General features: G+C 37.5%; 1 protein-coding gene across 1 annotated transcript in view; it reads left to right on the top strand.

The window, feature by feature from the left end:
* Positions 1-14,442, top strand: part of LOC124555903 (unconventional myosin-Vb-like) — a 143,466-nt gene that overhangs the window by 112,362 nt on the left and 16,662 nt on the right. Inside the window, exon 10 of the mRNA XM_047129961.1 lies at positions 13,866-13,982. Coding sequence (XP_046985917.1) covers positions 13,866-13,982 — 117 coding nt within the window. The remainder of the gene's footprint in view (positions 1-13,865; positions 13,983-14,442) is intronic.

Below are 14,442 nucleotides of genomic sequence, written 5' to 3'. Positions count from 1 at the left end.
AATTTGTGGAGGGGATGGTCTGCTGTGGGCACAGCCAGAATGAATTTATGGTAGTAAGCAATTTTCCCTAAAAGCAGTTGGGTGTTCTTTGACATTGGAAGGGTGAGGCAAAGAGCTGTGACAGCAACATGATGACATGAAGGTTTTACAACAGGGCCAGCCACATTGTGCCAAACTTCACGCATGCAACGGGTGTGGACCGTGGGCAGGACAACGCCCAGCCTGTCACTTGGCTTTGCTCAGTCCTCCTTGGACATACAGGGAATGTTGTGACATTTCATTTACTAGTGTGGTGCAGCATTTTTCAGTTGGCACAACTTTCTGAGTTTGGCAGAATTGCACTGTCAGTGCTGTTTAACCTTTGCTGTTTGTTGATGGTATGGAAGGATGTTCAAAGGTCCACTGGTTGTTTTACAAAAAGAGGCAGTCTAGCAATCTATCACTGCAATCCTTTAAAGTGAATAGGAATGACAGAAGAGAGGGATGAGAATTCTCTGTTCGCGTAAGTGACAGGTACTGTATATTTGCTATGAAATTAGATTAGATTAGATTAGATTAGATTAGATTTACTTTCATTCCAATACAATTACAATACTATGCAACAAGAATTTGAAGGTTTAGTTGACAATGAAGGAGCAAAAAACTGTTATGATACATATGGGATTCATTGTTCTGTAAGTCAAATTGCATGTTATGATACATTTGCAGGCCGGGAGTGCCTGAAGAAATTGATGGTATGACCAGTAAAATTTCTGAAGTCACACACATTATTCCATTGTCAGTTGCAATAGATTTCAATAGAACTGAACAAAGGGTGCAGAGATTTCATATATTACTGAAAGTACATTCATTAAGTCAAGGGGCATGCCTGGAATAATTTCTTGACTTAAAAGTCACTATTGTTGAATTTATGAAGGAAAAAGGAGAGCAGGAATGAAAATTTGAACATCCACAATGGAGTACAGACTTTGCATTTGAAGCAGACTCGACTGCACACTATCCACACTTCTTTCTGATTTTATGTGGATGCATTTGAAAAGAAAATTGCGGTGTAGAATGGATACATTCTGGCAAAGACAGTCCAGTTCCATAAGCTGACTAGCATTGAAGAAAATACAAGGTTTGAGGAATCCATTGTGGCCTTGCAAGAATTTCAAGGATAGTTTTATAAAGATTTTGAGGACACTGTCAATTGTATATCTATTTCTTAGACCCTTTGTTTCAGTTGAAAGTGCCCCTAATCTTATACAGATGCAATTGATTGAACTGCCTTGTAATTCTAGTTTTCATTAAAAATCTTTCTGTATTAAAACTGTCCAGAACGTCTATATTTTACCAGGTAGAGTTTCAAAGTCATCATAATGAGATTACAAAAGTGCTACAATGTTTCAATCATCATATTTGTGTGAAAAACATTTTTTTTGACTATGAAACTAAATAAGTCACAATTATGTGGCAACTTGAGTGCAAAACTGTGAAATTGTCTGCATCTGTCCATATACCAACAGTTGTTACCAGATAAAAATTATGTCTTCGATGAGCCAAAAATAATTAAATAATACCAAAAATTTGTTTCTTTGTTAGCTATGTTGTTGGTAAATGTGAAATATAAAACCACGTAGTATGCAGTGTGCTTGTACTGCCATTTACATAAGGTGTGTTCCATTTTCCCATCTTCTCCCACCTTGCACTGAGACAGTGTATCATGGCAATAGCGGAAACATGAAGGGAGGCTGAGCACTTTGGCCCTTGTGTCTGGGCATGGCCTGGGAGCTGAAATCTTGATCAACCCTACTTTATGTTATCCTGAGAGAACTCAAACCCCAAATACACAATTGATGGCTGCAGTATGTAAGGCCATGACCAAATAGCATAAGTTGCATAAATGCTCTTCCTTGGATACACCCACCGTGACAATATCATCAGGATAGTTGATGCATGCCAGAACAGACATCATCAATTGTTCCAAAAATGCTGAAAAAATCACAGGTGTGCCAGCCACACCAAATGGGAGGCACTGATTTTGTTATATCCCAAAGGGCGTCCCAGTCACAAGGAGCCTTTTTGGATCCTCATCCAATGCAACCTGTAAATAGGTTTCAGATAATTCGGTTTTAGCAAATAACTAGCCTCCTATAAGTCTGACCAACAACTCATCCTGATGGGGCAAAGGGTGAGTGTCAATAATAGTGTGAGTGTTATCGGAAACTTTATAGTCACTGCAGAGGTGCTACTCACCATTTGAATTTTTAGCAGACAGTTAGGGTAGGCCACATATTTGTTGTAATAGGCTGTAAGACCCCAAAATCATCAGCCTATACAATTCCGATTTCATTTGTTTGTTCGAAGCTACAGGAATAGGGCACGCATGTAAAAATGTGGCTGCACAGTAGGTTTCAAGGTAATGTGGGCTGTAAAATTAGTGGCACAACCTAAAACATAAAAAAATGTGAACTCAGAATCTGCGAATCTAACTGCAGCTAAAGGGACCTCATCAGAAGCAAGGTGCACTGCATCTACAATAAAAAACCAGAAACATGGAAAGCATCCGGACCAAATAAATTGTTGGCACCTGCATCATCCACTACCAGAAGAGTTAAGGAATGAACCACAGATTTATACACAGTCAAGCTGTAAATTGCCCCAGAGCTGGAATACGTTGTTCAGTTGTAACTCGCCAGATGTTAAGTACACAGACACGATGCCATACATACCAAATTAACATAGGTTCACAAGTTCAGCAATGTCAGAGCTGCATATGTGTGTCTATTACTCACACTTCAATAAACAGTTTGTTAAAAGTCATAAGCATTGGAGATACACAATTAACACCTGCAGAAGAGGGCTTGGAATGACGCATGCAAAATATTATATATAGTGCACGCAGCTTCTGCACCCTCATCGACAGTGACAAATGACAACCAACCACCTCGCCCATCTTTCCCACACTATTTCATGTAGCATGTCAAGGCTATGTGCCCTAGGCACTGGGTAACTTGCCATCTACATCTACATGGTTACTATGCAATTAACACTTAAGTGCCTGGCAGAGGGTTCATCGAATCATTTTCGTACTACTTTTCTACCATTCCACTCTCAAATGGCGCGTGGGAAACAGGAACAGCTAAATCTTTCTGTTCGAGCTCTGATTTCTCATATTTTATTATGATGATCATTCCTCTCTACATAGGTGGTTGTCAACAAAATATTTTCGCATTCAGAAGAGAAAGTTGGTGATTGAACTTTCATAAATAGATCTTGCCATAAAGAAAACTGCCTTTGTTTCAGTGACTGCCACCCCAACTCACGTATCATGTCAGGTGACACTCTCACCCCTATTATGCAATAACACGAAACAAGCTGCCCTTTTCTGCACTTTTTCGATGTCCTCTGTCAATGCCACATGGTAAAGATCCCACACTGTACAGCAATATTCCAGCAGAGGATGAACAAGTGTAATGTAGGCTGTCTCTTTAGTTGGTTTGTCGCATCTTCTAAGTATTCTGCCAACAAAGCGCAGTCTTTGTTTCGCCTTCCCCAAAATATTATCTATGTGGTCTTTCCAATTTAAGTTGCTCATACTTGTAATTCCTAGGTATTTAGTTGAATTGACAGCATTTAGATTTGTGCGATTTATCATGTACCCAAAGTTTATCGGATTTCTTTTAGTACCCATGTGGATGACCTCACACTTTTCTTTGTTTAGTGCCAACTGCCACTTTTTCCACCATACAGAAATTCTCTCTAGATCATTTTGTAATTGGAATTGATCGTCTGATGATTTTAATAGACAGTAAATTACAGCATCATCTGCAAACAATCTAAGGGGGCTGCTCAGATTATCACCTAGATAATTTATGTACATCACGAACAGCAGAGGGCCTATGACACTACCTTGTGGAACACCAGATATAACTTCTGTGCTACTTGATGATTTACTGTCTATTACTACGAACTGTGACCTCTTTGAGAGGAAATCACGAATCCAGTCACACCACTGAGACAATACTCCATATGCACGCAATTTGGTTAATAGTCACTTGTGAGGAACAGTATCAAAAGCCTTGTGGAAATCAAGGAATATGGAATCGATCTGAGATCCCTTGTCAACAGCCCTCATTATTTCATGGGAATAAAGAGCTAGCTGCATTGCACAAAAAAGATAATTTCTGAATCCGTGTTGGTTATGTATCAAAAAGTCATTTTCTTAAAGGTGATTCATAATGTTAGAGTACAGTATATGCTCCAAAATCCTACTGCAAATTGAGGTCAGTAGTATTTCCTTTCTTGAATATTGGTGTGACCTGTGCTTATTTCCAGTCTTTAGGAACAGACCTTTCGTCAAGTGAGTGGTTGTATACAATTGCTAAGAAAAGCGCTATTGTGCCTGCATACTCTGAAAGGAACCTGAGTGGTGTACTCCACCCTCCCCTCCTCCTTCCCCCAAGAACTAACTGATTTCAAACAACCAGGAACAGACGTTGCTGTGGTGACATCACACCAAGCCTCAGTCTAATCACCAATAGCATGAAATGCCTCAAAAGATTGACTAATATTCAACACCTCAGCCAAAAATAGATTATCAGACTGTAGTCTGTATTGATGCCCCTCCTTTCCAGAGCCAATCGAATGGTGGCAACACAGACCATAGAATCAGCATGTGAATCTTGACAAGCATCAGTAACAAACTGATATTTGCAACTGAGGCCAAAAATAGATTATCAGACTGTAGTCTGTATTGATGCCCCTCCTTTCCGGAGCCAATCGGATGGTGGCAACACAGACCATAGAATCAGCATGTGAATCCTGACAAGCATCAGTAACAAACTGATATTTGCAACTGAGGCCGTAGGACTGATGGGGCTATTTATGTCAACAATAGAACTCAGCATGTGCTGCAGTTACATGCATGCACTTTTGGTGATAATTGGAGAAATTACACACTTACACATTTCATCAAATCAAAGTGATGATGGTTCCTGGAGTGGGACAAGATGGAACAACAACTGGTAAATTTGAGGGGAAATCCAAGAAGTGAACAAAGCCTTAAGCATGATTGCACTGGTGACACCAAAAACAAAGTGGTGTTACCTAAGGCACTTCTCATAAGCCAATTGTCTTCAGACCCAACACAATAATGGGGAAAGGGTAGTGGTTATGCTGACAACATAGAAGCCTACCTACACAGTCAGTGTGGCTGACAAATTTGTGGTAGCAACTGAAAGGGCCTCCTTTTCCTAAAGGAGAGATTTCAGCACTGCTTGCATGGACATGAGAACTGACAGAAAAACCAAATACACTGAGCATGATGAAGTGAACACCACACTCAACACCAATTGTGTCATAATGTTAGACATAAACAATAGTGCGGCCCAAAGAACAATGTTTGTTTATTCATGTACAAGTAAACAGCAAACATAGAAATGGGGAGAATTTTGGGAGAACAGAAGAGGCTCTCTCCTGGAACTGCAGAGTATGCAGTAGGAACATTTTGATTGGGGAACAGGAAAGGAAAATCTATGCCCTTCAGACACAGTCGGAGGGAGCAAGGAAGGAATTCATAAGGATCAAGGGAGATAGGGGGAGGAGGGTGGCTGGGAAGTGGCAGCTGGTAGGAGGATAGGAAGAAAGAGAAGATTATCTGACAGTTTTATCGTCAACAGCAAAAACAGGCATCTACCACTACCAGAGTTACATGGAGAAGAGCCTCAGGTAGAATGAGGAGCAGGAAATATGCAGCACACTTCAACCATGGCCAAGAAGCCTAGGAATGTACAAAGTGTTAGGAAGAAGAAAGTGCTGCTGCTAGGTAGTAGCCATGGTTGAGGTGTAGGTCCTCAGTTAAAGGAAAGTTTAGGGGCAGCGTACCAGGCCACCAGTATATTCAAGCCAAATGCAAGGCTAAGTCATTTGATAGAGGACCTAGGGTCTTTATGTAAGGATTTCACAGAAGAGGACCATGTAGTGATAGTGGGTGGGATGGGAAACAGATTGGAGAGGGATGGGGCATATGACATAGGTGGTGACACGGACAAGATAGCTTCCCTGACTCATGGCACCAACGTACACTTTGTTGAGCTGTTCCTGCTTCATGATCAACCACACCTTGATGGAGCTGTGAGGTGAATCAATGTGGGGTTGAGGATGGCTCTGAGGACAACCAACTTTGCTCATGTTTCTCTGCTGCCCATCGGGATTATCAACAGATGGGGTTTCACTAGGCATGGCCTGCACCTAAACAGGACTGGGAAGGGAAGATTGATACAGCTGATTCATGAAAGTATAGGGAGTGGATCTTGGGCCACACATGGTCAAATAACTGTTGTCATAGGTAGGAAAAGTAGGTCTTTTTTAGGATAAATCCAGACACCAGGTTCCCCTCATAGAGATTATCTCAAGCAGTTTAAAAAATACTGAAACAATCACTCACAAGACATATTTTAACACTTCAAATTTCACACGTACCAGATGTCGCAAAGAAAAACAAACCATCGGAAAGAGTAACATGGGGCATTTCACAGACTTAACAATCCTCCATCAAAACATGCAATCAATAAAAATTAAAATACAACTATTAGAAGTTGAGCTCCAATCTTTGAACTGCACAGTAGTTTGTATTACTGAACACTGGTGTAGAGAGACAGAAATCGAATATGTAGTATTATCATTGTATGGAATGGCAACTATTTCAAGGGGTGGAGGATCATGTATTTATATTAGAAAAGGAATACAGTTCAAATGAAGACATGACCTCAGTACAGTAAGTGAAGTTAAACACTTTGAAATATCAGCTACTGAATTAACAGGGCTTGATATAACCAAGAAATTAATCCTTTTGTGTGAGTATAGATCTCCCAGTAGTAGTGTGGACATTTTTTTCAATAAATTAACAGAAGTTCTAGAAGTAGTCTGAAGTGCAAAGGTCAACGTTATTCTGTGTGGGGATATTAACATCAACAGTAATATCATAGATGAATCCAGCAGCACCTTCATAAACATCCTTCAGAGTTTTGGCATGTCCCTATTGGTCAATAGTGCAACAAGGGTTACTACAATAACTGCATCAGTAATTGACCCTGTGGCCACAAATATGGACAGGGAAAAATGTGATTTAGCTGTAAAAGATCTCAAACTATCAGACAATCTCTGTCAAATAACAGTAGTAAAATCAGGCATCGAATCATTCCCTAAACTCCAAGTCTACAAATGACATCTATCAGAAGGAAACCAATGTGAATATGAAATTCTCTAAATTCTCCACATTGTTTGAATTTAACTTTGAAAAGGCATTTCCAAAAGTATGCATGTCTGTATGAACATCTCACAAAAACAGATGGATAACAGCAGGTATTAAGAAGTCCTCCAAACAATTAAACAACTCAGTTCCAACAAAAAGATTTGCAATGATCCAGAATTCTTAAATTTCTATCACAGATACAAAAAGGTCCTACAAGAATGTGCTGATTTCTGCAGAAAAGTCATTTAATGATAAAATAATATATAATGCAGAGAATAAAAGCAAAACAGTCTTGGATGTTATTAAAAAAGGAAATGGAGAGAGGCAAACAAATGCAGAATAACATACTGCGAAGGGAGTGGGATAAGGTAATAAATGATCCACAACACTTAGCAAACTATATAAATGAGCATTTTTCAAGTATTGCCAACAAGTTACAGCAAAAATTCCCCAAAACAAATATAACACCCGCAAATAATGTTGCACTAAATACAATGATGTTACTTCCAACCACAGAGAATGAAGTTAATAAAACTGTTCAGTAACTAAAAAATAAATTGTCAGCAGGCTTAAATAAAGTACCAGTGTTTGTACTGAAACAATGCATAGGGATTATACAAGGCCCCTTAACAAATATAATAAATGAATCCTTCACATCAGGGATATTTCCAGAGCAGTTAAAGCAGGCAAGAGTTGTACCTTTGCTTAAGGAATACAGTATAATGCAGAAGACACAGAAAATTACCAGCCCATTTCCCTGCTGTCAGCATTCTCAAAAATAATAGAAGCAATTATGAAAGACAGATTAATGAATTACCTGAATAAATACAATCTTTTAAGCGAATCACAGTTTGGTTTACAAAGTGGCAAAAATACGAAGTCAGCAATAGTAGAATTCACAAAAGTTGTACTTGATGCTCTTGATAAAGATGAGTATGTCACAGGCATATTTTTGGATCTTTCTAAGGCGTTTGATACAGTCAACCACAAGCTTCTATTAAATAAATTAGAAGCATTAGGAATAAGAGGAGTAGCTAATGACTGGTTTCCATCATATGAAGCAGATAGGGCACCAAGAATAGAGAACACATACTTCAAATAGAACTAAACATTTAGTAAAACTCTTATCAGAACCAAAATACATTAATATAGTGGTTCCACATGGTAGCACATCAATGACTTTCCCACTTGTGTTACTCGTGGTGAAAAAATGGTCTTCGCTGATGACAGCAATATTATAGTCGTGGAGAAAACAAGAGAACTCCTTGCCAAGAAAGCAAATGAAACTCTCAAGGAAGTTTATGATTGGTCAATAAGCAATAAAGTGACATTTAACATGAAGAAAACTAATGCCATGAATTTCAGTTTGAAGAGGAAAAATGACCATGTTAAATTAAATGTAGATTTTACCTCTATAGACTGTGTAATAAATGCAAAATTTTTAGGAATGACTATTGATTCTCAGTTGAAGTGGTGCGAACACACAAAGGTACTTGCAAACAGAATGTCATCAGCCCTTAGAATCCTATCATCAGTGTGTAACATGCAGTGTCATTTAGTTACATATTATTCATATGTACACTCAATGATTAGCTATGGCATTCTTTTTTGGGGAACAAATGCACAAAATATGAACATAATTTTCAAACTTGTAATGTTCTGTTCAGAATACTGGGGATTTTAACTGCTCCTTGTGAATTCATTTAACAGTCAATTGTACACATCAAAAATAACATTGGTAATTACTGCACAAACAGCTCTGTCCATGGCCATGCAACAAGAGATAGATAGACTCAACTTACATTTACCAAGAAAAAAAAAAAACATAAAACTCAAAACAGCACTTTCTACCAAGGAATAAAACTGTACAATAAATTACCAAAAGAGATTAAAGAAATTGCAGATATACACTTCTTTAAAAAGACAGCTAAAAGTGCCTGTTATACAATATATTTTATACATTGAAGGATTACTTAGCTAAAACAGAGTAGGGGTTTGATAAAAAAAAGTTATACAAATAAATAAATAAATAAATGATGATGATGATGATGATGATGCTGATGATGATGATAAAACATACAACATTCCACATTCCACATAACTCCTTCACTTAGTTTTTTTCCTTCTCTTTTCCTTTCTAGAAATACTTACCCCCAAGCTATGCATGGCACAATAGTAACGTCTCTTCCTCTTTCTGAGCTCAACATCTCACTCTTTATGGAGGAATGCTGATTCAGTTTTTCAGGATAGCAAATGGGAAGTTGCGGTACAGAAAATGGCCCATGTGCAGTGACTGATAGTGAGATATGACTGAACAGTGTGGCATTACATTATTTAACAAATTATTTGTTAAAAAAAGTATTCTATACCAGGAGTAAATCTAATGGTTGTCTCTAACTAGAAGTCTGGAAATGTGTGTGTCTACTAATTAGCTTATTTTAAATTGTTCTAAACTTGTAAATACTTTTACATGTCCAATATCCTTGTAATAAGAGATCTACGGATGAATAAATCTGCTGCTGCTGCTGCTGCTGCTGCTGCTGCTGCTACTACTACTACTACTAATACTACTACTACAAATGGCAGTTATTATGACTTGAAACCTAAGCTGGTTAGCTCTTTGTGTGCTACTGTTCTCAGTATCCATGGAAAGTGGTTGAAGGGCAGTGAAAGTATGAGTAGGTGACATGTTGGACAGCTGCACCCCACCAAAGGACATGGAGATTGAAAGTTTGTCTGCTCTGTAACACAGATTAAGAAAGATCCAACAACATAGTACAACACTGATGCAAGCACAAATGTTTCAGAGCACACCATGCTTTGCACATTGATATTTACTGGTCATTTTATGAATGTAACAATCTCTAATCTTCTTTATTATGTGTCATATCAATCTGGTATTGACAGTACTTAATGAGTCTTCATTTTACAGAGTCCCTCTAACAGGGATACCTGAAAAACAGTGATTATTTAATTCAGTATCCAGTAAAAATGTGTATCAAATATAATTATGAAAGGCCAGTATAGTGAGAAAAATATCGGTGGTACAGTAGCAATGTATGAATATCAGTATTGTTTTGGCAGTTTATTGATATTTCTAACATATTGGTGGTCTATCACTGTCATCTGTAGCCATTCATTTCAGTGAGTAGGAATAACTGCACCAGCCATCCCAGTTTCCCATTTGTGACTGAGTTAAGTGATTTAATAATGCAGTGAAGTGGATCTGCGTACTCCTGCAGGGAATAGAGTTTGATAGGAGAAAAGCTATCATTTGTAGGAACCCCACTCTGCATTTGTGTTGTAGAGTGCTCCCCTTTTTTGTGAATAATAATCAAAGATGTCCATGTGACACTAAAATCATTCATCTGTGTTTGTTCATGGAATTTCATACAGGACCAGTCCTAAATTTTCTACTCCTCACCACTGATTTCTTTTTTGACCCTTTCACATTATCACAAGTGTTCCTCCCTTTCCTGGCTGTACTATCAACAGAGCATTAAAATTTGAAAGGAAATGGGAATCTACATAGATCTTTTTTACCAGTATTCCACTAGTTTTTACATAAAATGGTACTTCAGATGATCACCAGCAGAAGTCCACTTATGACACATAACTTGATTATATCAGTGCCCACATTTGGTAAACTGAAGAATTGAGATTTCTTTTGTGGATGTCTATTCAATTCTGCTGTTCAATACAGACCAAAACATAGTACTTTGTGTTCTCTTAATTATTTTAAATGCAGCAAAATTCAGTGTTTCAAATGGTTAATTATCGCATTTGTTCCAGTATACTGATGTGCCAACCACATTACAGCCCATAATTCAGGCTGCCCACTTGCTACAGGCTCGTAAGCTGGATGAAGATGTTCAGCATGTATGCAATATGTGTGATAAACTTTCAATGTTGCAGGCATGTATTCAAAATTAACTGTATCATTGTTTCAAATTCGTGTCAGTTATAACTGATTTAATAAATTTTGCACATGATTAGATTGCTCACTGTGATGGTTCTTACATAGTAATGCATCCACTCATGTTAAAGACTGGTTTATATACCATATGGGTTAGGAAGAAACATATTTATAAAGACTTGTGAGCTACAGTTGTTTTTTCATTAAAGTAATTAGCATTTCTTGGTGCTTCATATGTATATTATACAGCAACTGATGATGTAATTCTCTGCAGCTAGAACAGGTTGTTCCAACTTATGTGCTTGTAATAATTTGTGGATTGCTCCAACCAGTGTTGGTGTCAGTGAGGAATTGAATTAGCCTGCACAGCAGCACCTTGTAATCTGACAACTATAACTGGTGCACATTATGTTATTGCCAACAACAAATTTGGAGTGTTACATTAACTAAAAAATGCAGGAAACAAAGGAAGTAAATAATAAGGAACTCTATTAATAGTATGTAATATGTTCATTAGGCTTCTGAAGTTTGACGTTTTTCCATATTAAGAGGAAATATTGAGAATCAAAGTGTTTGCAGTGTTACTGTGGAAGATTCATTGTAACCTCGTAAAGAAAACTCCCTTCTTTGCTTTTTACTCTTGCTATGAACAAAAAAAGTGATAACATTAGTATATATATACCCAAACATGCACATGATCATGACCATATTTTTGTATAGGTTGTGAAACATTTTTGCTGTAATGAAAAATCCCACTAGGACAAAGTCAGTGTGCTGTGGTATCTTTCTTCCATTGAAGTTAGAAATACAAGATTCACATATTTTAACTTTGGTAGTGGTGACAGATCATGGAATGAAACCAGGAAAGGATTGTTGAATAATTTAATTTCCATTTCCAAAATATTGAGCTCCTGCAGTCCCTTTTTAAAGACATGCTTAACTGGTTTATCTTGACTTGGTAATCAGTAAAACTAGTAATCTTAAAGAAGCCAGGTGACCCAAAAATGTTAAATTGCAGTTTCTCATTTGTGTCTCAAACATAGCTTTTCCAAGAACACTCAGATTTTGTTTTGCACATCAACCATTTAATTCTCCATCCATTGCAGTAACATTTTAAATTGTTCAGATATATTTTCATGTCTGCCAGGAATGCTAGCTCTGATAAACATTTTAAATCTTTCAGATATTACACTTCTTTCCCTATCACTTTCGCAAATGGAAAAGCTTGCTCACAAATGTGAAAGTAATTAACAAGAAATTACCAATCAAGCTAACTGTGGTGTGGTTAGGTATGTCCTCATACTTTGCATCCATATCATTCTCCTGCCATGGTTGCCATGTCCAAGTTCCAGCGAGTTGCAATTTGTTGGGAAGGGAAACTCCTTAAAATCTCTGTAACTCCTTTCGAGACAAATATTATGCATCTGCTACCAGACTTATTGCTACAATAAACTTTTTTTTTTTCAGATGTAACCCTCTTGATATTTTGCTTTTAAGTCTGTTAGATCTCTGAGTATTTTGCCCACTATCTGCTCCTAATGCCCTGCGTGGGAGCATGTACAAGGGTGTGCTGAAAATTTATGCCTCCAAGTTTTTTTATACATAAATTCTTAATGCATTTTAAATAAAGCACATGTTATTAACATTCTACATCTTTATTCTTCATTTATATATATTTACAGCCCTCTGCAATGAGAGGTCTCTGAATTGTAGCATGTAACATGGTGGTGAGTAATGTAACTATGTCAGTGGATTAGAAACAGCATGCTAAAATCAGATTCTGGGTTAGAAGAGTTTGTCCACACATGCTGCTCCTTTAGTATGACAAAGGTAGATCACAAATTAGCATTGTGTCATCTGCAACAATCATCCACCTTTGTTTCACTGTCATCGATCATCCTCCATACAATTCCAACTTGGCACAATCAAATTTTCATTTTTCCAAAACTTAAAGAACACCTTCAAATATGTTACTTTGACAATGAAAAAGAGGTGCAAGCCGAGGTGAGGTTCTGGGTCCATCAAGCAGGTCAAATATTCTGCAATGACTGTACCAAGAAATTGTCGTCTCAGGGAGAAATGTGTTACCAGGATTACTATACTGAGAATAGAGATACAGACTGCTAAGAATATTTGTTTTATTTAGGAATCTTAGAGTTTTCGTGTAGAAAATTCAGAGGCATTGCTTTTCAGGATGTCTTCGTACAGTCATGTTGTATGGTATACATATTGGCAAAATTAAATACTTCACGACATACACAACACTGCAGGCATCCATCTATATAAGTAAATGGAATTGTCTCCTCCTGCAACAAAGGCATGGGGCTTTCATGGCTAACGATATCTGCCATTGTCAGTGTGAGAACACAAATGTGTTGGCATTCGTTATATCAGATATGGTGACATGATACTTGCAGACAGAATATCATCAGAATTTTATGTGCTTGAAGTCCTAATGAGTATCAGCTGTTGTCTCTGAATTATGTACTATTTGTATGTACAATTAATTCTTCCTTCTGAAATTCTTCTTTGAGGAACAGTTTTGTCTGTCTCCATTTTATCAGATACTGAAGTTAGGAGAAAGTTGACATCCTTACAAATGTAATGTTGCAGCAGTAGTAGTAGTACAGCTATTAATTTAATGAATATTTCTGCTGTAGTTATTACTGCATTTTATTTTGTATGGATCTAACTGCTACACATGTTTTTCAGATAATCAAAATACTCAATCTGTATACAACCATTGATGAATCTGAAGAATGTGTTCCTGTCAGCTTTATTTGTAGAATACAGGCCAAGCTCCTGGAAAGAAGTGAACCTCAGAAACAGGTATGGAGAAATGAGAGCAAATTGCTGCTCTTGCAATGTTTCATAACTACTGAACCTTTTAGAGAAATTGTTAGACGTCTATAAACCATGTAATGTGTTGCATTTTCTACACTGACAAAGGTACCACAATTAGCCTTCTTCATTTTAATTCCTCTCAGCAGTATGATGTTTTTGTAGTCCAATGAAAAATTAATTAGTCCTGGAGAGCTCTTTGAGAGTAGTGTTCCATTTTCTGACTGACCACCTCGATAGCTTTGACAGTGACATCTCCCACAGTTTCTCCCTGACCTATACCATTACTCACTATCTAGTATTTTGTGTGTGATATCACTGATCAGCAAGATGGTTGAATGATACGACATCCAATCAATTCCCTAAGGATGACAGCTGAAATTTTGTTAGCTACATGGGTTTAGACTATTTTTTGTTTATTATATACTTAGTTGTGAATGCCATATAT

Source organism: Schistocerca americana, chromosome X (assembly GCF_021461395.2).
Source record: "Schistocerca americana isolate TAMUIC-IGC-003095 chromosome X, iqSchAmer2.1, whole genome shotgun sequence".
NCBI lineage: Eukaryota > Metazoa > Arthropoda > Insecta > Orthoptera > Acrididae > Schistocerca > Schistocerca americana.
This window is presented reverse-complemented; position numbering and strand designations above follow the sequence as displayed.